Here is a 24,832-nt window from a genome sequence, read left to right as displayed (position 1 = left end):
GGAAGGAGAGAATGCAAAGGTATTACATAATACTCAGGGACAAGACACCCCTTGACGAGGTAGATAGTGCTGACTCACTCAGTTTTATATTATGTGGTCCCAGGAGCAGTTTTGTGCAGTTCAGTCAAGACCTTGTTAAGTGAAATTGTTCGTTTAAGATTTGGTCTTTGACCTTTTTGGCGTGAAAGTAGAATCACAAGAGTTTAGAGAAAAAAGGATATTGAGATGATTTTGTGTAGTCTCCATATTTTGCAGAGGAGGAAACTGAGACCCAGAGAGTTGGTCTGCTCTGTGTCATGTCACTAATTACTGGCAGCGTGAGGGTGGATATTCTTGTCCCCTCGTCTTCATTTCTGTGACCTTCCCACAGCCCTGTCTTTGTCTATCCTTATACTTTGGTGTAGGCTATCTTTGACATTGAGGTTTTCTGTATTATAGGCTATTATTACAGATTAGCTATGTTTTTCTGTAAACTTCATTTTGAAATTATTACCTTCGTTTTCTCAGTGACCACTTCTAAGAATTAGCATTATTGTTCCCTATTTAGCTGGTTTGATAGTTGAAATAGTTCCAGTTAATCGTAGAATATATGAAACGTATCCCTTTCTCAGGCGTTCCAGAAGTAGAGAAAGAGACAGAAGTCGAGAGCGAAGAAGATCCCGAAGTCGAGACAGGAGACGCTCAAAGAGTAGAAGCCGCGGCCGGCGATCCCGATCCTCCAGTCCTGGCAACAAAAGCAAGAAAGCCGAGAATAGGTAAGGTGTCACTGGGCCGCGTCTGCCGTGCGGGTGGGGAACTGTCTTCCCTGTTCCTTTACCCGTAATGCAATTGACCCCTTATTTGATAACTATCAGAAATGTATTTGATAAATGCCTCTTTTGGAACTATGTTTTTTCCTTTAAAATTGTTTTCTTAATTTTTCTGACATTGAGAAATAACTCGAACTCGTGTGCATTGCTGAATTGCTGCTGGGTGAACTTTGTATAATTTAAATGTATGTGTTTCAATTTGAGATGTTAGGTCTGTTAGACATAATATGTTTATTCTATATTTCTCTTGCTAGTGGTCTGTTCTTTCCCTGTTTCTAAAGTGGTTTCATGGGATAGTTTATAAATGGTCTTGTATCTCTTTTCTGTTTAGTGTTTATATCAGTCATAAGTATTTTTCCCATGTCTTATTTTACTTTGTAAATTATATTTTTATATAACTTTGTCAGTGTGATAAAACCCATTGGGGTTATTTAAATTTTTTCTTTTAGTTTTTATTTATTTTTGGAGTGGAAGTAAGGGAGGAAGGGAGAGAAACAGTGTGTGGTTGCCTCTGGTGCACCCCCTGTTGGGGACCTGGCCTGCAACCCAGGCATGTGCCCTGACTGGGAATCGAACGAGCAACCCTTTGCTTCACAGGCTGGCACTCAGTCCACTGAGGCATACCAGCCAGGGCTTTTTTAAATTTTAGGGGATGGGCTGGGGTCGGGGTAAAGGGTAGAAAACTGTACTTGAACAACAATTAAAAATAATAATAATAAATTTTTAAAAATGTATGTGTGTGCATATATAAATGTAAATTCACAAAAATGAATAAAATATAAACATGCAGTTTATTAAATAATTATAGAGCAGCATCCATGTAACCACTACCAACGTCAAGAAATAGAACATTGCCATACTCCCGGAAGGCCCTCCACATCCCTTCTGTAACCCAGCTCTCTGCTTTCTTGGATAAAACCAGTTCTGACTTTTGTGCTAGTAATTGCCCTATATTTCTTTATAGTTTTACCTCCTGCATTTGTATCTGGAAAAAGCAGTTTAGACTTACATGTTTTTTATCTTTACATGAATGAGTTATGTGTTCTTTTGTGTCTTTGCTCAGCGTTATTTGAGACTCATCTTTGTTGCTTGTTGTAACAGTGGTGCATTTTCAATGGTGAATACTAGTGCCGCTACACCACTGCTTTTCCATTGTGCTGACATTTATGTTTGGGTTGTTGTCACTTGTGAGCTATTATGAACATTTTTGTGTATATGATACTAGTAGACATATGCATGAGTTTTCCCAGCGTAGCTATCTAAGAGTGAAAATTGTGTGGTTGTAGAGTAAACATATCTTTATTTTCACTAGGTAATCCCAAATGCTTCCCAAAGAGTATTGTTAATTACACTCCCACAAACAGCGTGTGAGAATTGTGTTGCTCCATACCTTTGAGGATATCTGGTATTGTCAGTCCTTTACCTTTCTGTTAATTGAATAGACATGTAATACCAATATGGTTGTGGTTTTAATTTGCATTTCCCTGATTACTGATGAGGTTGAACTTGCATGTGTTTATCAGTCACTTGGCTCTCCTCTTTTCTGAAGTACATGTTCACATCTTTTGCTTATTTTCCTGTTGGGTTCTCTCTGTAAACATGGATTTATAGGAGAATTTTGGTTTTGTTTTTCAATATCCTGGGTAGTTGTTTCTTGTCTGTTGTATGAGTGGCAAATATTTTCTTACTCTAGTGTATCGCTTTACTCTGTAATGATAGTTTTAATAAACAAATATTTAAGAAAAAATTATTTTATGAATTGAGAACATAGATATTTAAACTTGACAAGGGCATTATGAGAAAAAATTAGTCTCTATTTAAGCTAAACATAGCACCCTGAATCCTCTAAAAGAGATAAGAATTATAAACCATTTGGATTTATCCTAGGAATGGAAGATTGGTTTACCATTAGAAAATCAGCACAATATTCTGTAGTAACAAGGTGAACGGAGAAGAGTCATGGTTGATTCCGGAGATGCAGGAAAAGTGTTATATTAGCTTCCAACATGTGTTCGCGTTTAAGAGTTATTAGCAGACTGAATAGAAAAGTATTTGACAAACTGATTAGAAAATTGGAAATGCAGCCCTGGCTGGTGTAGCTCAGTGGATTGAGCGCAGGCCTGTGAACTAGAGGATTGCAGTTCGATTCCCAGTCAGGGCACATGCCTGGGTTGCAGGCCAGTTCCCGGCAGGGGACCCACGAGAGACAATCATACATTGATATTCTCTCCATCTCTCCTTCCCTTCCCCTCTAAAGATGATAAATAAACAAAATCTTAAAAAAAAGAAAATTGGAAATGCAAGGGGCATTAACACTCTTGAAGAATAAGATACCAACACTTGCCATAAAGTGGTAGAAATTAAGGTAGTGTGGTTATAGTGTAGGGGTAGATAAATAGATTAGTGGAACCGTACAAAGAGCCCAGAAGCAGATCCACACAAACATGGTGGTTTGATACATCACAGCGGTAATGTGATCAGGCAGAAAAAATTTTCCAGTAAGTGGTGCTAGGGATGTTCGGTATCCTGTAGGGAAATAGGACTGCTGCCTCATGCTGTACACAAGCAGGTCCAAGACAAAGTCCAGAACTATAAACCTTTTAAAAGTTTATATTAGAGAACATCTTGTTTATTTCTGGGCATTTTCATCAAATCTGGAAGTATTTCTAGGTACTTTGTTGTTTTCCTTTTTATTGAACTTATTGGGGTGACTCTGGTCAGCAAAATTATACAGGTTGCAGGTGCACAATTCCAGAACACATCATCTGTGCACTGTATTGTGTGCTCACCACCCCAAGTCAGTTAGTCTCCTCCCATCACCATCCATCCTGCCACACACTCTCCCACCTGCCCCCATCTGTCCTCCTCCCGGCAGTCACCACATTATTGACCATGTCCTTGAGTTTGTTTTTTCTCTTTTGCTTTCTCCCTTTCCTTTCCTATTCTTTCCTATTTTTTCCTATTTTCTTCTCTGTCCCTCCCTTTCTTCCTTTTCCTTTTTTTTCTTCATCCCCTCACTCTCTTCAAGGCCCCTCTCATCCCCAACAGCTGTCAGCCTGTTCTCTGTCTCCGTTTTGCTTGTTAGTTCAGTTTGTTCATTAGACTCCATGTATGAGTGAAACCATGTGGTCTTTGTCTTTCTCTGACTGGCTTGCTTCACTTAGTATAATACTTTCCAGGTCCACCCATGCTGTTGCAAAGGATAAAATTTCCTTCTTTACAGCCGAGTTTAGGTACTTTAAACAGCACTAATCATAATGGGGAGGCAGGAGGAGATCAACCAGTTTGGTTATATTAAAATCAAATTTTATTCATTTTAAGGAGGGTCAACATATAGTACCTTGTTGGGATTTAAACCAATTAGGATTTAAACCTATTAGGATTGAAAATATTACATATAAAAATACCTTGTAGAATGTTAATGTCTTGGTATAGTTCTTCATTTGTTGAATTTTACCCATCCTGTTTAAATTTTATAGTTTTTAATATATGTCCAGTTTTTCCTGGGCAAATTTCTAAATATTTAATAATATTTATAATTATACTCATAACATTAATTTATCATTATGTTTCCAAGGTGTAAATTAATGGAATATAACAATGCAGTTGATGATTGGAAGTTTATTTCTTACTTAAAAAGTAAACGAGGAGTTTGTAACATCACTTTAAAATGAATGTTTCCAAGCACAAATAGATCATGTGTTTTCCTCTCTTTTTTAGAAGGTCTCGGTCTAGAGAGAAAACAGATGGCGGAGAAAGTTCGAAAGAGAAGAAAAAAGACAAAGATGATAAGGAGGATGAAAAAGAAAAAGATGCTGGCGTATGTTTACCAACATAAATAACCATATAATTCAAACTTGTTCCTGCAGTGACAAATTCTTACTGTTCAATGTTATATGTTTATTTTTAAATATGTAACATATATAAGGTAGAAAGACGAAATTAATAGTTGTTTCCATGAAATTTTTTCTGAAAAAAAATGTTTGCATATCTATACACATTTAACAAACTATGATTATACCATATACACTATTTTATATCTTGCTTTTATTTATTTTTAAAATGTAAATTACTTTATCACTATATAAGGCCTTAAGAATAAAAAGCAACAGTATACCTACCATCGTACTTATAAATAGAATACCTTGCTGCTTTCAGTTGTTTATGTATTAGACATCTTTCTGTAACTGCATACATAGATATAGCTCATTATTATGATTATTTTTAAAGATTTTATTTATTTTTAGAGAGGGAGGGAAGGAGAAAGAGAAGGAGAGAAACATTAATGTGTGGTTGCTTCTTGTATGCTCCCTGCTGGGCACCTAACCCACAACTCAGGCATGTGCCCTAGACTGGGAATTGAACCTGTGACTTTATGGTTCATAGGTCAGCACTTGATCAACTAAGCTATGCCACGCAGGGCTCTCATTATTTAAAAAAAATTTTTTTTTAATGCTTTTATAGTGTTCTGGTGAAAAAGGTAGAAAGATTACCTTTGATGGATATTTAGGTTGTTTCTATCTGAAATTGTAAACAGTGGTTTAAATCTTGTACACGTCTTTTGTGAATATGGCGTAAGGTAAAGTGGTGTCAAATTACCATTAAAAAAGAAAGAAAGAAAGAAAAAGTTGTATATCCCTGGCTGATGTGGCTCAGTAGATTGAGCGCCAGCCTGTGAACCAAAGGGTCGCTTGTGCCCCAGTCAGGGCACATGCCTGGGTTGCGGCCAGGTCTCCAGTGTGAGGCACTTGAAAGGCAATGACACATTGATGTTTCTCTACGTCTTTTCTCCCTCTTTTCCCCTCTCTCTGAAAATAAATAAAAAATTTTTAAAGTTGTGATTTTCTTAAGAAAATTACATATGAAAATGTCTGTTTCCAACTTCCGCCAAGATGAAGGTGTAGGTAGAAACACTGTGCCTTCTCCCACAACCAAGATTAAAGACAACAAAGTTTTAGTAACAAAAACACAGCCAAAACACAGAAAATTGAACTATACGGAAGTCCAGCAACAACAAATCTTTAAACCAGACCGGTAAGAGGGGCAGAGCCAGCAGTGGAGCAGGGTCGGGCAGGAAAGATCTCCCGTGGCAGGTGAGCAGGCAGCCGTGGGCGGATCCCAGGTGTGGGGTAGCAACAGGCAGACCCAGTGAGGGCGCAAGGTGGCAGGCTGACTGCGGTCACACATTTGTGTGCAGATGAAGCAGTGAGCAGTGAGACAGACCGCACAGGCTCCAGCGGTGGGAAGCAGCAGAGGGGACTGCCATTGCCCCTCTTGGACCTCTCCCCCATATACAGCGTCACAACCCAGGGACTGAGTTGCCCTGCCCTGGTGACCACCTAGGGCTCCGCTCCTCATAAGTAACAGGCGCGAACAGACCAAAATAGATGGCTCAAGAATGCAAAGCCCCAGAGCAGGTAACTCTAAGCGACCAAGAAATAGCCAACCTCTCAGATGCACAGTTTAAAACACTGGTGATCAGGATGCTCACAGAACTGGTTGATTTTAGTCACAAATTAGAGAAACGAAGGCTAAACTAATTGAAATGAAGGAAAATGCACAGGAAACCAATAGTGATGGAAAGGAAACTGGGACTCAAGGGAGTGGACCGAAAGGAAGAAAAAAATGACCAAAGAGAAAAATATGAAGAAACAAGAATTCAAAAAAATGACGAGAGGCTTAGGAACTTCCTGGACATCTTTTGGACATCTTCCTGGACTTCCTGGACAACGTCCCAACATCCGAATTATAGGGGTACCAGAAGGAGAAAAGGAACAGCCACAAGTGGAAAACTTATTTGAACAAGTAATAAAGGAGAACTTCCCCAATCTGGCAAAGGCAATAGACTTTCAGAAAATCCAGGAAGCTCGGGGTCCAAAAGAAGTTGGACCCAAGGAGGAACACACCAAGGCACATCATCATCACATTAGCCAAGACTAAAATGAAGGAGAGGATCCTAGAAGCAGCAAGAGATAAGGGGACAGTCACCTACAAAGGAGTACCCATCAGACTGTCAGTGGATTTCTCAAAAGAGACCTTACAGGCAAGAAGGAGCTGGAAAGAAGTATTCCAAGTCATGAAAAGCAAGGACCTACATCCAAGATTGCTCTATCCAGCAAAGCTTTCATTTAGAATGGAAGGGCAATTAAAGTGCTTCTCAGATAAGGTCAAGTTCAAGGAGTTCATCATCACCAAGCCCATATTATATGAAATGTTAAAGGGACTTATCTAAAAAAAAGAAGATTAAAAAATATGAACAGTGAAAGGACAGCAAACTCACAGTTATTAACAACCACACCTTAAACAAAAGCAAACTAAGGACAGCTAGATTGGGAGCGGAACTATAGAAATGAAGATCACATGGAGGGTTAGGAATGGAAGTGGGAGGAGAAGGGGGGAGAAGGTACAGAAAATGGCATAGACAGTAGGTAGAAAATAGATATGAGGGAGGGCAAGAATAGTAGGGGAAATATAGAATCTAAAGAACTTGAGACACATGGATATAAACAAGGGGGGCAGTGGTGGGGGAGGGGTGTGGAGGGTGGAGGGGAGTGAAGGGGGAATAGAACAACTAATGGTATAATCAGTAAAATATATTTTAAAAAAATGTTTCTTGCCAACTGATAATTCAAAATTTTAATTTTTGCCATTTTAATTGGAGCTAATTGGTATCATTTTGAGTTGTGTGTTTTTTGTTTTTATTTTTAAAGATTTTCTCTGTTTATTTTTAAAGGGTGGGGAAGTGAGGGAAAAAGAGAAACATTGATGTGTGAGGGAAATATTCATCAATTGCCTCTTGCCTGTGCCACAGTGGGGGACTGGGCTGCAGCCCAGGCGTGTGCTCTGACTGGGTCTCCAACCAGGGACCCTTGGCTATGTGGGACTACACTCAGCTGCCTGGAACCGCGCAGGCCAGAGCTAAATTAATTTTTAAAATACCAGCATTATATAGCCACACCACAAGATAAGTGGAAAGTCAGAAGTAATTCTCTGTAATCCCAGCTGCCCAAAACACCATTACCAATACTATTTTGAAGTAATTTCATTGCCTGTTTCTTACATGTGTATTTCCATACCTGTCTATAATTATACCATGTAAAGTTCTGATTTATATAATGCTTAATCCTTAAGTCTCTGATTATGGCCTTGAGAATGATTTGCTATCTTCTTTAAGAGTATTATTAATAATCTTGATAATGGCTTTAGAATGGCTTGTTTCTAGGAAGGTTAGACCTAACGGATAAAAGAACAAAAATAATTCTATATAAAAAATGTATTTTATTGATTATACCATTACACTTGTACCCTTTGCCCCCTTCATTCCTCTCCAGCTTGCACACACCCTCCCACCCACATTCCCCCTCTTTAGTTCATGTCCATGTGTCACAAGTTCTTTAGCTTCTACATTTCCCATACTATTCTTGCCCTCGCCTGTCTATTTTCTACCTGCCCTCTGTGCTACTTATTCTCTGTACCTTCTCCCCCCTCCCCTCCTCCTCCCACTCCTCTGTTGCTAACCTTCCATGTGATCTCCATTTCTGTGGTTCTGTTTCTGCTCTAGTTGTTTACTTTGTTTTCTTCTGTTTTAGGTGGTGGTTGTTGATAATTGTGAGTTTGCTGTCATTTTACTGTTCATAGTTTTTATCTTTTCTTAGATAAGTCCCTTTAACATTTCATATAATAAGGGCTTGGTGATGATGAACTCCTTTAACTTGACCTTATCTGAGAAGCACTTTATCTGTCCTTCCATTCTAAATGAAAGCTTTGCTGGATAGAGCAATCTTGGATTGCTCCTTCCATTTCATGACTTGGAATACTTCTTTCCAGCTCCTTCTTGCCTGTAAAGTCTCTTTTAAGAAATCAGCTGATAGCCTGATGGAAACTCCTTTGTAGGTAACTGTCTTCTTTTCTCTTGATGCTTGTAAGATTCTCTCCCTGTGTTTAATCTTGGCTAATGTAATTGTGATGTGCCTTGGTGTGTTCCTCTTTGGGTCCAACTTCTTTGTGACTCCGAGCTTCCTGGACTTTTGAATATCTATTTCCTATGCCAGAATGGGTGAGTTCTTTGTTATTATTTGTTCAAATAAGTTTTTCATTTCTTGTTCTTCCTCTTATCTTTCTGGCACCCCTAAAATTCAGATGTTGGAACATGTAAAGATGTCATGGAGGTTCCTAAGCCTCTCATTTTTTTGAATTCTTATTTCTTCATTCTGTTCTGCTTGAATGGTTTTCTTCCTTCTGGTCCACACTGTTGATTAGAGTCCTGGGTTCTTTCCCATCACTATTGGTTTCCTGTATGTTTACCTTTATTTCAGTTAGCATTGCCTTTATTTTTTCATCTAATTTGTGACCAAATTCAGCCAGTCCTGTGAGCATCCTGATTACCAGTGTTTTGGACTGTACCTCTGATAGGTTGGCTACCTCTCCATCGCTTAGTTGTAGTTTTTCTCAAGCTTTGATCTGTCCTTTCATTTGGGCCCTTTTTTTTTTTTTTTTTTGTCTGGGTGCGCCTGCTACATGTAAGGGGCAGAGCCTTAGGCATTCACCCTGGCGGGTTAACCCACATCCTGGTGCGTTGTGATGCTGTATGTGGAGAAGGAGTTGAGAGGGAACAGTGGTGCTTGCTCCTCTTTCTCTCGGATTTCAGTCACTTCGCCTGCTACCCACAAGCAAAGTGGGCACTTCTGGTGCTGATTTCCCGGTGGGTGGGTCTCTCTTTCCAATTCTTCTGTGAGGCTGGGTGTTTCTCCTGCTGCCTCAACCCCCACAGGTGTTTTCAGTCAGTGTTTGGATGGTTTATTTCTCTGGGTTGGAACCCTGGGTTCCATGGTCTGTCTCATTCCCCCGTTGTTCCTCTTGATTTGTCTGCATACATATGTGGGACCACCCACTCTGCCAGCTGCTGGTTTGCCTTGAGTTCTTTCCATCCAGGCTGCCCATCTCTGCCCCTCCTGCTGGCCTGGATGGATGTTTCCTCTTTAACTCCTTGGTTATTGAACTTCCATACAGTTCGATTTTATGTCGGCTCTGGTGGTTTCTTGTTTTTAAATTGTTTTCCTTCTTTTGGTTGCAAGGAGGCATAGTGTGTCTACCTATGCCTCCATCTTGGCTGGAAGTCCCCAAATATTCTTAATCATGTTGACAAATAAGTGTTATTTACCCACTAATAGAAAATTGCTTTTTATGGAGGCAGTCTTGGAAGCGAGGGGTGTCCAACCTTTTGGCGTCTCTAGGACACACCGGAAGAAGAGTTGTCTTGGGCCACATGTTAAATACATTGTGAAATGTAATCACATGCACAAAAAAAATCTCGTAAGGTTTTAATTTACGATTTTGTCTTGGGCCTCATATTAAATACATTGTCACATGTAATCACAAAAAATTCTCATTTTTATCGTAAATTGACAGTTTTATATTGGGCCTCATTCATAGCCATCCTGGGCTGCAGGCTGGATTCCCCTGGCAGAAGGTTTAGAGTTGAGAACAACTGATAAGTACGGAGTTTGGCTTGATGAGTCAGGTAGTTTCTACTCTGAGGAAGTTGGGTTCATGTGTGCGTATTGCTTGTAACTAAAATGAGCCTAATTTATGATGTTTGGAGTCTGTCTTTTGCTTTCTCAGGTGAAGATGCTTTTTCTCTGTTTTCCTTTTGCCAGTGTATTCACAGATAAACTTAAAAGATATGTTGTCTCAATCTGGTCTCAACGTAGGAGTTTGTATATACATCTATTTTTTTCCTTTTTTATATTTTGAAGAAAATATTTGGAATATCACTTAGAGTAAAATTGTTAATCCTTGCTTTCCTCTGTCTCTTTCTTTCCCCCAAAGAACTTTGACCAAAATAAACTGGAAGAAGAAATGAGAAAGCGGAAAGAAAGGGTAGAAAAATGGCGAGAAGAGCAACGCAAGAAGGCCATGGAAAACATAGGGGAACTGAAAAAAGAAATTGAAGAGATGAAACAGGGGAAAAAGTGGAGTTTAGAAGATGATGATGGTATGTTTACTTGTTAGACTAATAGCCTACAGCTATTCATGTAGAGTATTCTAGAAATATTGAGCAATTCTAATATTGGTATTTTTTAGGCCATTTCTCTTTTATTGTGGAAAGCCATATACAACATAACATTTATGATTTTAACCATTTTCAAGTGTATAATTCATGGCATTAAGTACATTCACAGTACAACCATCACCACTGTTCATTTCCAGAACGTTTTCTTCATCCCAGACAGATTCTGTGCCCATTAAACAGTAATTCCGTCTGCCTCCCGCCCCCGTCCCTTCTATTCTGCTTTCCGCTTCTGTGAATCTGCCTGTCCCAGGTACCTTACAAGAGTGGAATCGTGCAATAGTTGTCCTTTTGTTGCACTTAGCAGCATGTCTTCAGGGCTCATCCATGCTGTAGCATGTATCAGAATTCTGTTTTTTTAATGCTTCAGCAGCACTTATATGTTTTATACACACACACACAGAGTACATACCACACTTTGTTCTTCAATTCATCTGCTACGTGTAGGTTGCCTGTCCCTTTGGGCTGTTGTGGATAATGCCGCTGAGCTTATTGGTGTGCGAGCATCTGTTGTAGTCCCTGCTTTCAGTTCTTCTGGGTGTATTCCTAGAACTGGAATTGCTTGGTTCATATGGAGGTTTTAAATATCCCTTTTTAATACATATGTTAAGTTTAAAATTGTAAAGTCGTGTTTATAAAGGATAACTGAATTTAGAGTAGAAAGTTGGGCACTTATAGGCGTGATCAGTAAATAGCTTGCTCCCGAGAGGGTGAGCACTACAGTAAATAGCTTTTTAGTTTTTACTACGAACAAGAATGTTAGTAATGAGGTAAAGGAAGGGCGTGTTTCCATGTCTCTCCTCTGAGTTTTTATGATTTAAAACAGAAACACTTTTCCTCCATGTCTGATTTTGACTTGTTAGTGAAGGAAGAATGTGGAATTTTCAAGGAAAGTGGAATTTTGCCTCATTTTCTGAGACAATTCCTGTGAATTTTTCATTTCCTCTTAAAAGTTCACCAAGAGTGGATTACATAGATGAATGGGTTGTGTCTTTAAGAGGTGGTGATGTCTGAGTTATACTAAAAAATTAGATTGTCTTGAATAAAGAATGTGTTACTAGTTTTTCTTTCTGTGCTTTAGAGAAAGGTAATTGAAAGAAAGTAATTAACCCTAGCTGCTATGACTCAGTGTATTGACCACTGGCCTACAAACCAAAGGGTCACTGGTTTGATTCCCAGTCAGGGCACATGCCTGGGTTGTGGACCAGCTGAGGGTGTGTGAGAGGCAAATGATCAATATTTCTGTTTCCCTCCCTCTCTCACTCCCTTCCTCTCTTTCTGAAAATAAATAAAATCTTTAAAAAAAATAAATGGTTAAACATATTTAGCAAAGTTTTTAGTTTGATATCTAGTAGTGTAATTGTAAGAGTTAATACTGGGGCCCCGGCCAGGTAGCTCTGTTGTTTCAAACAGCGTCCTGACATGCCATGGTTGTAGGATCGGTTCCCAGTCAGGGCACATCCAAGAATCAGTCAATGAAGTCATAAGTAAGTGGAGCAACAAATGATAGTTCTTTCTCTCTAAAAATAAAGTCAGTAAATAAAAACAATACATTTCTTTTTAATATATTTTATTGATTGTGCTATTACAGTTGTCCCATTGTTTCTCCCCTTTATTCCCCTCTGCCCTGTACCCCCACTCCCAACATCATTCCCCTACCTTCATTAGTTCATGTCCACGGGTCATACATAGAAGTTTTGTGGGTTCTACATTTCCCATACTGTTCTTAACCTACCCCTGTCTATTTTCTACCTACTATTTATGCGTCTTATTCCCTGTACCTTTTCCTCCATTCTTCCCTTCCCCGCTGATAAACTCCATGTGATCTATATTTTTGTGAATTTGTTCCTGTTCTAGTTGTTTGCTTACTTTGTTTTGTTTTTTTAGGTTCAGTTTTTGATAGTTATGAGTTTGTTGTCATATTACTATTCATATTTTTGTTATTTTTCTCAGATAAGTCCTTTTAGCATTTCATATAATAAGGGCTTGGTGATAATGAACTCCTTGAATTTGACCTTTTCTGAGAAGCACTTTATCTGCCCTTCCATTCTAAATGAAAGCTTTGCTGGATAGAGTAATCTTGGATGTAGGTCTTTGCCTTTTATGACTTAGAATACTTCTTTCCAGCCCCTTCTTGCCTGTAAGTTTTCTTAGGAGAACTCAGTTGATAGTCTTATGGGAACGCCTTTGTAGGTAACTGTCATCTTATCTCTCTCTGCTTCTATGATTCTCTCCTTCATTTTAATCTTGGGTAATATAATTATGATGTGCCTTGGTGTGTGCTTACTTGGGTCCAAGTTCTTTGGGGTTCTCTGAGCTTCCTGGGCTTCCTGAAAGTCTTACTTCCTTTGCCAGATTGGGGAAGTTCTCCTTTATTATTTGTTCAAATAAAATTTCAATTTCTTGCCTCTCCTTTTCTCCTGGCAGCCCTATGATTTGGATTTTGGAACATTTAAAGTTGTCCTCGAGGTTCCTAAGCCTCTCCTTGTTTTTTGAAAATTCTTGTTTTTTCATTCTGTTTTGGTTGAATGTTTTATTTCTTCCTTTTGGTCCAAATCGTTGATTTGAGTCCCAGTTTCCTTCCCATTAATGTTGGTTCCCTGTACATTTTCCTTTATTTCACTTTTTAGAGGAAAGAGCCTTCACTCTTTTCTCTAATTTGTGAACATAACCAATTCTTTGAGCTTCCTGATTATCAGTGTTTTGAACTGTGCATTTGATAGGTTGGTTGTCTCTTCATTACTTAGTTGTATTTTTTTCTGGAGCTTTGATCTGTTGTTTCATTTGGGCCTTTTTTTTTTTTTTGTCTCAGCACCCCTGTTATGTAGTAAGGGGTGGAGCCTTAGGTGTTCACTAAGGTGGGTCAACCCATGTCACTGCATTGTGGTGGTTTATGTGGGGGAGGGACCCAAAGGGGAACAAGGCCACTTGCTCTGATCTCTGCCTGTTCCCAGTTACTTCCTCCACTACCCAAAAGCAAATTGGGCCCTTCTGGTGCTGATTCCTTAGTGGGTGGGTTTGTATACATTCTAGGTCCCAGTGCATTTGCCCAAAGTACTCTCCTGTGAGGTTGGAAGTTTCTCCCGCTGCCACAACCCCCACAGGTTTTTTCAGTCAGAGACTTGAAGCTTTATTTCTCCTGCATTGGAACCCTGGGGTGCATGATCTGTGTAGCTCCCCATTTGTTCCTCCTGGTTTATCCACATACAAATGTGGGACCACCTATGATGCCAGTCGCCATCTGCCCAGTCTGCAAGCCGCCACCTTGCCTCCTGCTCCGTCCTAGAGCCGCTGCCTTGCCGCCAGTCTGCTCCACCCCGACTTCTGGTCTCTGCCTCTCCTACCCGTCCAGATGCGTATTTCTTCTTTAACTCCTTGGTTGTCGGACTTCCACATAGTTTGATTTTCTGGAAGTTTGGTTATTTTTTTTTTTTAATTTTAAATTTGTTGTTGTCCTTTTGGTTGCGCAAGGAGGCAAAGGTATCTACCTATGCCTCCATCTTGGCCGGAAGTCTGAAAAGAATGTATTTTTTAAAAAGATTTAATACTGGAGATTCATTTTTCAAATTGAATTTATTGAGGTGACATTGATTAATGAAATTATATAGGTTTCAGGTGTACAATTCTATATTACATTATGGAAATTCATTTTTATGTTTTGCTCACATAGGACTTTTTTTTTGAAATTTGATACTTTTTATTGCAATTAAACACCTCCAGTTGTACCCAGTAAAAATATAATTAAGTCCTTTGAGATGAGCTCTGTGGAATCATTTTAGGGCTTGTTTGCTTTGGTGGTTGGAAACAGTGCTGTATTCTGTGAGTTCCTGAATAGTGTGTATAGGTAACAGAAAGAAGCATTCTCTTGAGAAATTCCCTTTTCTAGGCATACTCTTTTGCTTCAATTTAATAATTTGTAATTTATTGTAATTTATTTCTTTTATTATTCAGTTTTAAAGACTTTCAGGTGTATTTAAACTGCAGTGTGCTGGAGTTAACTGGGAGGGAGGGTGTTTGCGTAGTGAGAGAATGGGGGTGTGTGGTCTGACTGTAAAGTGTTTGCTTTTGAAACATGTGCAAAGAAAGTGTATTCTAATATTTTAGATGATGAAGATGATCCTGCCGAAGCTGAAAAGGAAGGAAATGAAATGGAGGGTGAGGAGTTAGATCCATTAGATGCTTATATGGAAGAAGTGAAAGAGGAAGTAAAAAAGTTTAATATGAGAAGTGTAAAAGGTGGTGGGGGAAATGAAAAGGTATGGAATTTTATTTTATTTTTGAAGATTTATATTCCTTGTTGAGTGGATAACTTGATTTTGATTGTTGCATTGACCTCAGTGACTTCCGTGACTTTATAATGTTTTTGTTTCCTCCTCACATCTCAGAAATGCCAGTACTTTTTCTCAGTTCCAGAGATACTGGTGAATTTCAGCTGTAAATGCTCTCACCACTGTCATCTTTGTTTAGCCCTTCACTCACTTGTCACCTCCTCAGTAGGTCCTCGCAGGACCTTCTCAGCATTTGCACCTTTCACGCTCCTCTCCCCTTTACCCTAGTCCGTTTTTCTTTTTTAAATACCATGTATTACCACTTCACAAATTACAAAATTTAATGTTTCATCGTGTTTGTTATTGGTCTCTTTTCTCTTGTAAAATAAAAGCTCCTCGTGAGCAGCAACCTTTACCTTTTTTGTTACTGATTTATCCTAAGCTCCCAGAATAGTGTCTTGCTTGTCAAATAACTGAAAAGTACCATTTAGTAGTATTTTTAAATAATTATATTACATAATATTATCTAACGTTACATATACAATAAAGTGCATATATATAGGGCTGACAGAAGTAAATGTACAGTTGTGAGTATGTGAAACACAGTTAATAAAGCTGTTGTAATCATCACAACCAGTGTGCTTTTTCCATATAAACAGCTAACTACACCTACTTTTGCCCACCCCATATTAACGTATTATAAAATACAATGCGATGTGTTGCACTGTAAAATTTAAACAAATGAGAAAACTACTTTTTGTCTTTTCATTTAGTTGCCTCTAATAATTAAGTTAATTCAAATTATAAATTGTGACAGTTATTTCAGTTGGTGTATGATTTCTATTTCAGCTTTGCAAAATATCTTACATTCCTTTTTTATTTTAGAAGTCCGGGCCAACAGTGACAAAAGTGGTCACTGTCGTGACAACCAAAAAAGCAGTTGTAGATGCTGATAAGAAGAAAGGTGAACTGATGGAGAATGACCAGGATGCCATGGAGGTAATTCTTCGTTAATTTGACTTTGTTCATGATACTGCCCTGGAAGTGTGGATATTTACTAGGAAGCATTGATGGCGATGGGCTTTTCAGTTATGCAGACCGCTGTCAGGAATTCTTGCCATTCTTTTTTTTTTTAAGATTTTATTTATTTATCTTTAGAGAGGAAGGGAAGGAGAGAGAGAAATATCAATGTATGATTGCCTCTCATGCGTCCGCTGCCGGGTACTGGGTACCAGGAACTGGCCTGCAAGCCAGGCATGTGCCCTGAATGGGAATCGAACCTCGATCGTGTGGTTCGCAGGCCTGCACTCAATCCACTGAGCTACGCCAGCCAGGGCCTTCTTGCCATTCTTAACAGTGGCTGAATACCCAGCTGGTAGAACATTCTGACACCTTTGACCTCTTGCTGTATGTTCACTTTTGATTCTATGTTGCAATTCTTCAGCTCATCTCAGACACATGATAGGGAGAGAAGAAATGAAGTGACAGTGAAATTTCTTCCCATTAACCTGCGTTGTTAAGATTTGTATAGGGAACTATAGCAAAACTTGATTAAAGCTGTATGAGAAAGTTGCATGAAAAGATAAAAAAGTCATAGTAAGATATTACTATTGTAGCTTTATCTTTTCATGCAACTTTCTATGAGGGGAAAGAGAAGAAATACCAGGTTTAAAAATTCAGAATTTAAAAAAGTAAAAGCCAAAGAACATGTAGGAGAGGAGGATTTTAAAAGCTAGGGCTGTTAATTGCCATAAGGAGAACACAGAAATGGGTTTAGCACTTTACTTTTTTTTAAATTACAGTATTCTTCCGAAGAGGAAGAAGTGGACCTGCAGACAGCCCTCACAGGCTACCAGACAAAACAGAGAAAGCTTCTGGAACCAGTAGATCATGGAAAGATTGAATACGAACCATTCAGAAAAAACTTTTATGTTGAAGTTCCAGAACTAGCAAAAATGTCTCAAGAGGGTAAAATTTTTTTATTTATATATCGGTTATCGTGGGAACAGAAGAAGAGGATATTCTTTTTTTTTTGGTCCGGGAGGGATGTAGATAGGCCTGTGAGTTGATACCTGAGTTGGGGGAATTGCCTCATGCACTTGGAGAATTGGAAGAGGAAATTAGAAGGCAAGAATTCATTCTAGAGAGTGAAAAAATCATCTGCAAAAATTCAGAACTGTGAGGAATTGGTGTATTTCTTAACGTCTTAAAAAAATGAAAAATTGGGCTAATATAGTTGGGAATTTTAGGGCTGAAAATACTCTTCATGGGAAGTTAACAAACAGCATATGTAGCCTTTTCCTTCTGGGATTGGGGCGTTAGGAACCAGTGTGCAACCATAATATCGGTAGGACAAGAATAATCTGGGCAGCTCTTGCTTGGAGAAGATGAGAATATATTACTTGTTAATGATTGTTCTTTTATTGCTCTTGGAATTTAAGATAAAATGAAGGCCAACTTGTAGAAAGAGGGATATGTCTTTTCATCTCTAGTTGGTTGCAACAGTAATTGCTTTAACTGCCTCTCTGAGCTGTTCAGTGTTTTTCTATGGAATAAACTGGTAGAACTAAAAAAATGGATTTTTAATGTTATCATGCCTCATTGAAAGTAAGAGACACTAATAATGGAATAATAATTAAGAGTTGTTAATCTGGATTTTGTTTTGTAGAGGTGAATGTCTTCCGGTTGGAAATGGAGGGCATCACGGTCAAGGGGAAAGGTTGCCCCAAGCCGATTAAGTCTTGGGTCCAGTGTGGAATTTCCATGAAGATCCTAAATTCTCTGAAAAAGTAAGTGTGTGGTGGTGGCTGTTCTCATTTTACAAAGTCTCGCTACTTAAAAGTATTCTTTCACACAAATACCACCGTGGTTATATTTTTTACTCTTAATAGAAAAAACATATCTTTTCTTAACCAGTGTTTTTGAGATAATTTACTACATTTCAAAATTCATCCTTAAAAGTGTACAATTCAGTGATTCTTTAGTGTATTCATGGAGTTAACACAGTTCTCACCTTTAACTAATTTTAGAGATTTTTCTCATCCCCTAAAGAGACCTGTGTCCATTAGTAGTCTGTCTTCTTTTCTCCTCCCTAGGCAACCCACTACCCTGTTGTCTCAGTAGATTTGTCCGTTCTGGACATTTCGTATAAACGCGAGCATACCAGTGTAGTCTTTTGTAACTGACCTCTTTTACTTAGCATAATTGTTTCCAAGTTCAGCCAGGATGTACATACAGTGTCTTAGGACTTTACTCTTTTTTGCCAAATAATATTTTATTGCATGGAAATACCACATTTTGGGGAAACCTTATTCTTAGGGAACTTTGATAGCTGAAGAGATCTCAATTTTTACCTTGTTTTCCTGTTTGTTTGTTTTTTTTAAGGCATGGCTATGAAAAGCCCACACCAATCCAATCTCAGGCAATTCCTGCTATAATGTCTGGACGAGACTTGATTGGCATTGCCAAGACCGGAAGTGGAAAGACTATTGCTTTTCTATTGCCCATGTTTAGACATATCATGGATCAGAGGTCATTAGAAGAAGGAGAGGGGCCAATAGGTACAATTTCTCCCATTAAACTTTTTTCAGATAACAATTTTGTTTGTCAGTTAGTCAGAAAGACCTGACATGTTATATTGTTCTTAATTAAACAATAAAGATACCTTTATGTATACCTTTCCTTTATAAATTTGGCACTTCGGGGCTGATTTCCCCTTACCAGCAGGTGGAGTGAGCATCTACAGAGCTCTGGAGTGACATCTCAGAAGTACAAAAACAGCCTCTCCTGGCACAGCTCAGTTTTTAAACTCTGACTCGGCAGGTAGACTCCTTGTGCATCTATCTGTTCATTTATGTTGAGGTTTGTTTTTAGCCCAGTATCAGTGGACTTATAAACTCAACATAGAAGATTGTAGGGAAATGTATTTACTTTTTCTTTCTTTCTTTCTTTCTTTTTTTGGCCTTAAAGGCTATCGTGCCAGCGTTGCATTCAGTGTTTGGTCTTCTGATTCAGATTTCTTGATTCATTTGGCAGAGATCTCTCTTGCAAATCTGAGTAGGGTTTTGGAAGGTTGTTACCAGCTTCTCCCTTGGAAATGTAGGGCACAGTGTATTTCTCCTCTGTCTGTGCCCCTCAGACCAAGGTTGTTTCCAGAAACCGGGGGAATGACTCTGCAGCACAGTGAGTAGTAGCTTGATTGTCTTCACTCTGTGGTTTGCAGTTGAGAATGACTTGCATTCTTTCAACCAAGTATTTTCTTGATGGTTGACTAGGTATTCAACTGATTTATCTTCCTATAGCATGGTATTAAATCTACTTAAAACTGTCCTTCATCACAGTCGCTTCAACTGTATAAAGCTTTTGAAACAGGATTTTCAGAGGTACATAAAACAAAAAGAAAAATTAGACCAAGAGATCTAAACTTTACTGCAGAAGTTAAATTTAACACTTTAAAACATGGCCTCTCAAGAATTTTGGTGGCTAGGCATCTGACATGTTTCTCCTTTCAGCTGTCATCATGACGCCAACTCGAGAGCTGGCTTTACAGATTACCAAGGAGTGCAAGAAGTTTTCGAAGACCTTGGGGCTGAGAGTGGTCTGTGTCTATGGAGGAACAGGAATCAGTGAGCAGGTAACTACAAAAGGGTCATTCACTTTTTTTATTCTTGAATTGAATGATTTAATAATGTGATGTTTTGTACAGTGATTGCTTCTGAAATCTTAAACAGTGAGATATGAAAGTAATACTAAGAATGAATTATGAATAGGTTATATATTGGAATTTTTTAGTGCTCCTTATTCCTCAGCTTTCTTATTTCTCTTTGTCTTTTCTCAAGGAAGGCAGGTATTTTTTCCATTTTATATGTAAGAAAATGTTCAGGAAGGTTAAGTACTTTGACCAAAGTCTTTAGGCTGACAAGGTGTAGTTTGTCCAGGAACCTAGGTCTTCTGATTTCTGGACACCAGGTATTTTCTTTAATTTATGTGACATCTTTGAAAGGTGGTGATGAGTGGGATGCATTAATATCAGAGTTTCAGCTGAATTCTCTAATGATTTCAGGAAGAATTCTTTAAACATACCTTCAGTCACTGTTTAATATGACATTTCTCCAAGTGTCTTCTAAACATGACCATCATTGATTAAAGCGTTGTCTTGATACAAGTTGCAGGCTTGTCCCACAGTCAGGGCACATACTAGAATCACTCAATGATGCATAAATAAGTGGAGCAACAAATGGATGTTTCTGTCTCTGTCTCTCCCTTCCTCTGTGTCTCTAAAACCAATAAATTTTTAAAAAATGAAAGTCATTGGATATTTTGCTTTAACTAGAAGAAAGAAATTGGGTTCATTCTATGATCAAATAAGTTTTGGAAATGGTGGATTATACAAAATTAAGACAAGTTTCTTTCTCACAAGACTTCTTCCTCTTTAATGTGCTCATGTACAGTATATTGTATTGCTAGAAAAATGCGTTAAATTAGATGGCATTTTCTGACCTTAGTTAACCACAAAACTCTTTCTGAGGACTTGTGTTCTCAGCTTCTAGGATACACCTTGGGAAAGTTTGCTCCTCTTAGCCCTGCGCTATTTTAAACCCTCGGTCTTACTTTTCTGAGTTTATCTTTGTCAGTTCTTTTGACCACAGCCTATAGTAAGAAATTCATTTACAAAGTCACGTGGGACATGCATGATTAGTATGCTTATATATGTGTCACACAGAAGCTTTAGAGTCTTAACACACTGAAATATTTTTCATTCTGTTCTATTTTTAAAATGCTGGTTGGACTTAATGGATTTCATGAATCACTGATGGAAACAATTCTCATTTTGAAAAACATTGATCTTATAGTCCTAAATGGTGGATCTTATAGTCCTAAATTGGTTCAGTTGCTTGGGTGTTGTTCTGCAGAGGGAAATGTCGCCAGTTCGATTCCCGGTCAAGGCACATGCCTGGGTTGTGGATTGGGTCCCCTGTTGCAGCACCTGCAAGAGGCAGCTGATTGATGTTTCTCTCCCACACAGATGTTTCTCTCCCTGTCTTTCTCTGTCCCTTACCCTCTCTCTAAAAAAAGAAGTCTTTAAAAAAAAATCTTTTTAAAAATAGAATAACATTGACCTTAAAATTGCCTTATTTACTGCTATCTTAAGTTCCTTCTTGGTTTTGAGGGATTGTCAAATTAAAATTGGTAAAAATCTCTGATTTTTATTGATTTCAAAGTTACAGCATCATGTTGTGGTCGTGTCGTAGCTACGTGTTAGTGGTACTCCAGCGTTCCAGTGCGGGAAATAGGAAGCTTTGGAGTCTTCTAGTCAGACCTCAGTTTCTTACTTCACGGAGCTATGCAAAGACCCTGGAAATATTTTCAGATCTCTTTAAATAAGCAATAGCGATAAACAGACTATGAAAGTTCTTTTTATTTTTTAAATTAGATTGCTGAACTGAAAAGAGGTGCTGAAATTATTGTTTGTACACCTGGTCGAATGATTGACATGTTAGCAGCTAACAGTGGTAAGTTGGGGATTTTTTTTCTCATTTCTCCTTTTTGAATTCTATATATTTTTGTTAAATCACAGCAGATAGAAGAAACCATCTAAAGGTTTCTACATTTCTTCTTAAAGCTGTAATATCTTAAAATTTGTATTGTAACAAGCTCATTGTAAGTGTTCATAATATGTTTACAAATTAAATGAAAATTTGTTTTCAAAACTAACTCCATCTGACCTTTTTATAGCACTTAACATGGATTCTTTATCCACATTTAGCCTAACTTTCTTGTTAGAAGGCTGGGAGGCTATCTTTTCTTTTGTTGTACAGTTTAGACTTTCTGTACAGGTGTTAGTATTTTCTTGCAATACTGGATAAATTAAGATATTGCAGCTTCAAGAAATTTTATCTTTTGTAAATATTGCATGTTTTTAGCTCAAATGTTGTAATTTGTTAAATTATTCCCTATCAAAACTGTTACTAAACTGTTGACATTATTTAACTTCTGTGGAGAAAGGCCCTTCAAGATTTATAGAACTGGGCTTCCGAGACTTAAACCATCAAAGGTAGGTAATTTAATGCTGTTCCCAACCTTGCAGAATTACTTGGGGCTGCACATGGTAGTATGGAATACTTAAATATTAGAAAGCATTTATTGGGGCTTATTTCTGTGGTTTGGAGAAAATGCTTTCCAAGGCTTTTGTTGCAGTAGTTAGCAAATACACGATAGAGGTGTAGAAACCGAGGCGCGCGTGGGTCTGGCGGCACTCTGCTGGGATTTCTGTGCGTGTTGAGTTCCAGTTCTGTGTGAGGCTGGCAGAGCGGCAGCGGAACCGTTTGATAAGTCGCCGTGTGTGCACAGCGTGGGGACAGTTTGGGGTTGAATGCTGATGAAATAATCCCTTATTCCTTCTCAACACTGCACTGATTCAGTCTCCTTCTGAAGTTCATCTTGATTAATTTTACCCTTTTCCGGTGTTTGTCCTTTTGGTTGTATTTAATATCTGTTTGCTAGGTGATTGATTCAACAATTGATAGAAGTGCCTGTGTTAATTGTTTGGACAGGGTTTCCTGTCTATGTAGTTAATTTTCACTGGCTAAGAAGCCTGTCACATTTATTTAAACCAGTGGGAGTACTTAATAAAATTGAATTTGTATCTTTGTATAGAAACATTTATTTACGTGATACGTTTTGGTATTTAGTTTTTGCGCGATATGTTAGCCACCTAATGTGTTACATAGCTTCTTGTTAATTTTTTACATGCTTGTTAGAAGTTTCTGACTCTATGGAAGTAGGTTATAAGGTAATATAAAGAAAGGTTTTCTGCTTCTGAAATAGTTGGCACTGGAACTTGCTTTCCACACATACGCTGTAATCTCTAATATGCTTTTTCCTAGGTGGTGCTGTCAGATAATGGCTGATGTGGCTCGATGCTCCATCTCAGTCTTAGTTTTATGATGTGTTTTGGAGAGGGCTGTTTTCTGAATTTTACAGGTTCTTCAGGCCCTATGATGGTATGCAAGAGACGAGTTTGACAAACTAAAGGGCCTCATATACCCATTGTCAGAAAGTATTTGCCATTAGATTAAGACATTGTAGACCAGAATTTCTTTTCACTGTTTAAAGATACCTAACCTGCCCCTCTGATTATGTCAGGCATTTTAGTTCCCTTTACAGTTTGTTAATGTTCTTGGTAGCCATAAAATGAATTATGACTGATTTTTAGTTTCCTTCTGTCTTTTTTTTTCCCCTTATCTTAGGTCGGGTCACAAATCTTCGAAGAGTGACGTATGTTGTTTTAGATGAAGCAGACAGAATGTTTGACATGGGTTTTGAACCACAGGTAATCATTAAATTCCTTACTGTTTTGAACTGTAAAATAAACCACGAAACAACCATAAGAATGAAATTTTTGTGTGGTCTCTAAAATTCTCACACACATTTCTGTTGTGTGATTATATAGTAGGTTGGGGAAATATGAAATTGAAATAGATGCTTATGTTTTTAATAGTCCATAAAACTCATTTAGGAGGTACTTGTGCAGGCTTTCCTTAGCCATCTAAAACCATCATGAGCCCCAGCTGGGCAGCTCAGTTGTTCAGGGCGTCATTCCAGTACACCGAGGTTGTGGGTTTGATCCCCAGTCAGGACACATACAAGGATCAGCCAGTGAAGGCATAATTAAGTGGAAGAACACATTGATGTTCCCCACCGCCCTTTTTCTCTGTATCCCCCATTCTCTCTAAATCCGCAAATTAAAAAAAATTCAAAACAAAACCCCATCATTAGTAAAATTAGAATGCTAATAAAAGAAGCTTAAGTTTTCAAATTTTGTATTTTGTAGTTTTATTGTACTCCCAAATAAATTGCTCTAATTCATGCTTTTGACTACCTCATGATCTAGTCAGCACATGTTTGCATTCTCCAGGTGTAGAATCTCAGGCCTGAAGCATTTGTCTGACTTCCATACTCCTCACACATGCTCTTTGCTCAAATACAAAATTTTAGTGCTATAAACTTACAGAAATACACGTTAAAAGAGGTTAGAAATTCTTGTTAAGAAGGGCAAAATTAGTTGCCAGAAATTGTTTTACATCACAAACTGCAGTAATAGAAATGGGATATTGGAAAGGGATAAGATTAAAATTGTGTTCAGTCTCTTCAATTATTTATGTATTCTCCAAAAACGTGTTGCCCGCCATGTGAGAGTGCGTGCACTGTGTTTCAGTTTAAGGGCCACATTCTGAGTGAGATCCAGAGGGGTGCAGAGAGAGAGCTGACAGGGCATGGTAACACTTGAGCCACATGAGGAATATTTAACTTGGAGGAGAGGACTTAATAGCATCCTTCAGCACTTTGGAAAAAGTCTGTCATTGGAAAGGTCATTGTGGTGTGACTCAGGTCGTTGGATGTCTTCCTGCAGGGTGAAAGGCCGGCGGTTCGATTCCCTGTCGGGGCACAGGCCTGGGTTGTGGGTTTGGTCCTCTGTTGGGGCGTGTACAAGAGGCAGGCTTTCCATGTTTCTCTCTTACATTGATGTTNACTTGGAGGAGAGGACTTAATAGCATCCTTCAGCACTTTGGAAAAAGTCTGTCATTGGAACGGTCATTGTGGTGTGACTCAGGTCGTTGGATGTCTTCCTGCAGGGTGAAAGGCCGGCGGTTCGATTCCCTGTCGGGGCACAGGCCTGGGTTGTG

General features: G+C 38.5%; 1 protein-coding gene across 6 annotated transcripts in view; it reads left to right on the top strand.

Annotated features, from left to right (window-relative positions):
• The window catches only part of DDX46 (DEAD-box helicase 46), a 51,341-nt gene that overhangs the window by 4,222 nt on the left and 22,287 nt on the right, over positions 1-24,832 (top strand). For 2 of the 6 annotated variants that reach the window (XM_037059516.1, XM_037059515.1), the window contains exons 3-13: positions 612-755; positions 4,533-4,629; positions 10,638-10,803; positions 14,983-15,134; positions 16,032-16,145; positions 16,949-17,114; positions 17,815-17,935; positions 18,531-18,706; positions 19,658-19,779; positions 21,580-21,658; positions 23,396-23,478. In XM_037059516.1, the coding sequence (XP_036915411.1) occupies positions 612-755; positions 4,533-4,629; positions 10,638-10,803; positions 14,983-15,134; positions 16,032-16,145; positions 16,949-17,114; positions 17,815-17,935; positions 18,531-18,706; positions 19,658-19,779; positions 21,580-21,658; positions 23,396-23,478 (1,420 nt within the window). Of the gene's footprint in view, positions 1-611; positions 756-4,529; positions 4,630-10,637; positions 10,804-14,982; positions 15,135-16,031; positions 16,146-16,948; positions 17,115-17,814; positions 17,936-18,530; positions 18,707-19,657; positions 19,780-21,579; positions 21,659-23,395; positions 23,479-24,832 lie in introns of all 6 variants that reach the window. The other 4 variants (XM_037059513.1, XM_037059512.1, XM_037059514.1 and 1 more) reach the window with 3 other exon arrangements.

Source organism: Sturnira hondurensis, unplaced genomic scaffold, assembly GCF_014824575.4.
Source record: "Sturnira hondurensis isolate 20B ecotype Veracruz unplaced genomic scaffold, ASM1482457v3 Scaffold0011178, whole genome shotgun sequence".
NCBI classification, from domain to species: domain Eukaryota; kingdom Metazoa; phylum Chordata; class Mammalia; order Chiroptera; family Phyllostomidae; genus Sturnira; species Sturnira hondurensis.
Note: the sequence above shows the minus strand (reverse complement) of the source record. Positions and strands in the feature narration are given on the sequence as shown.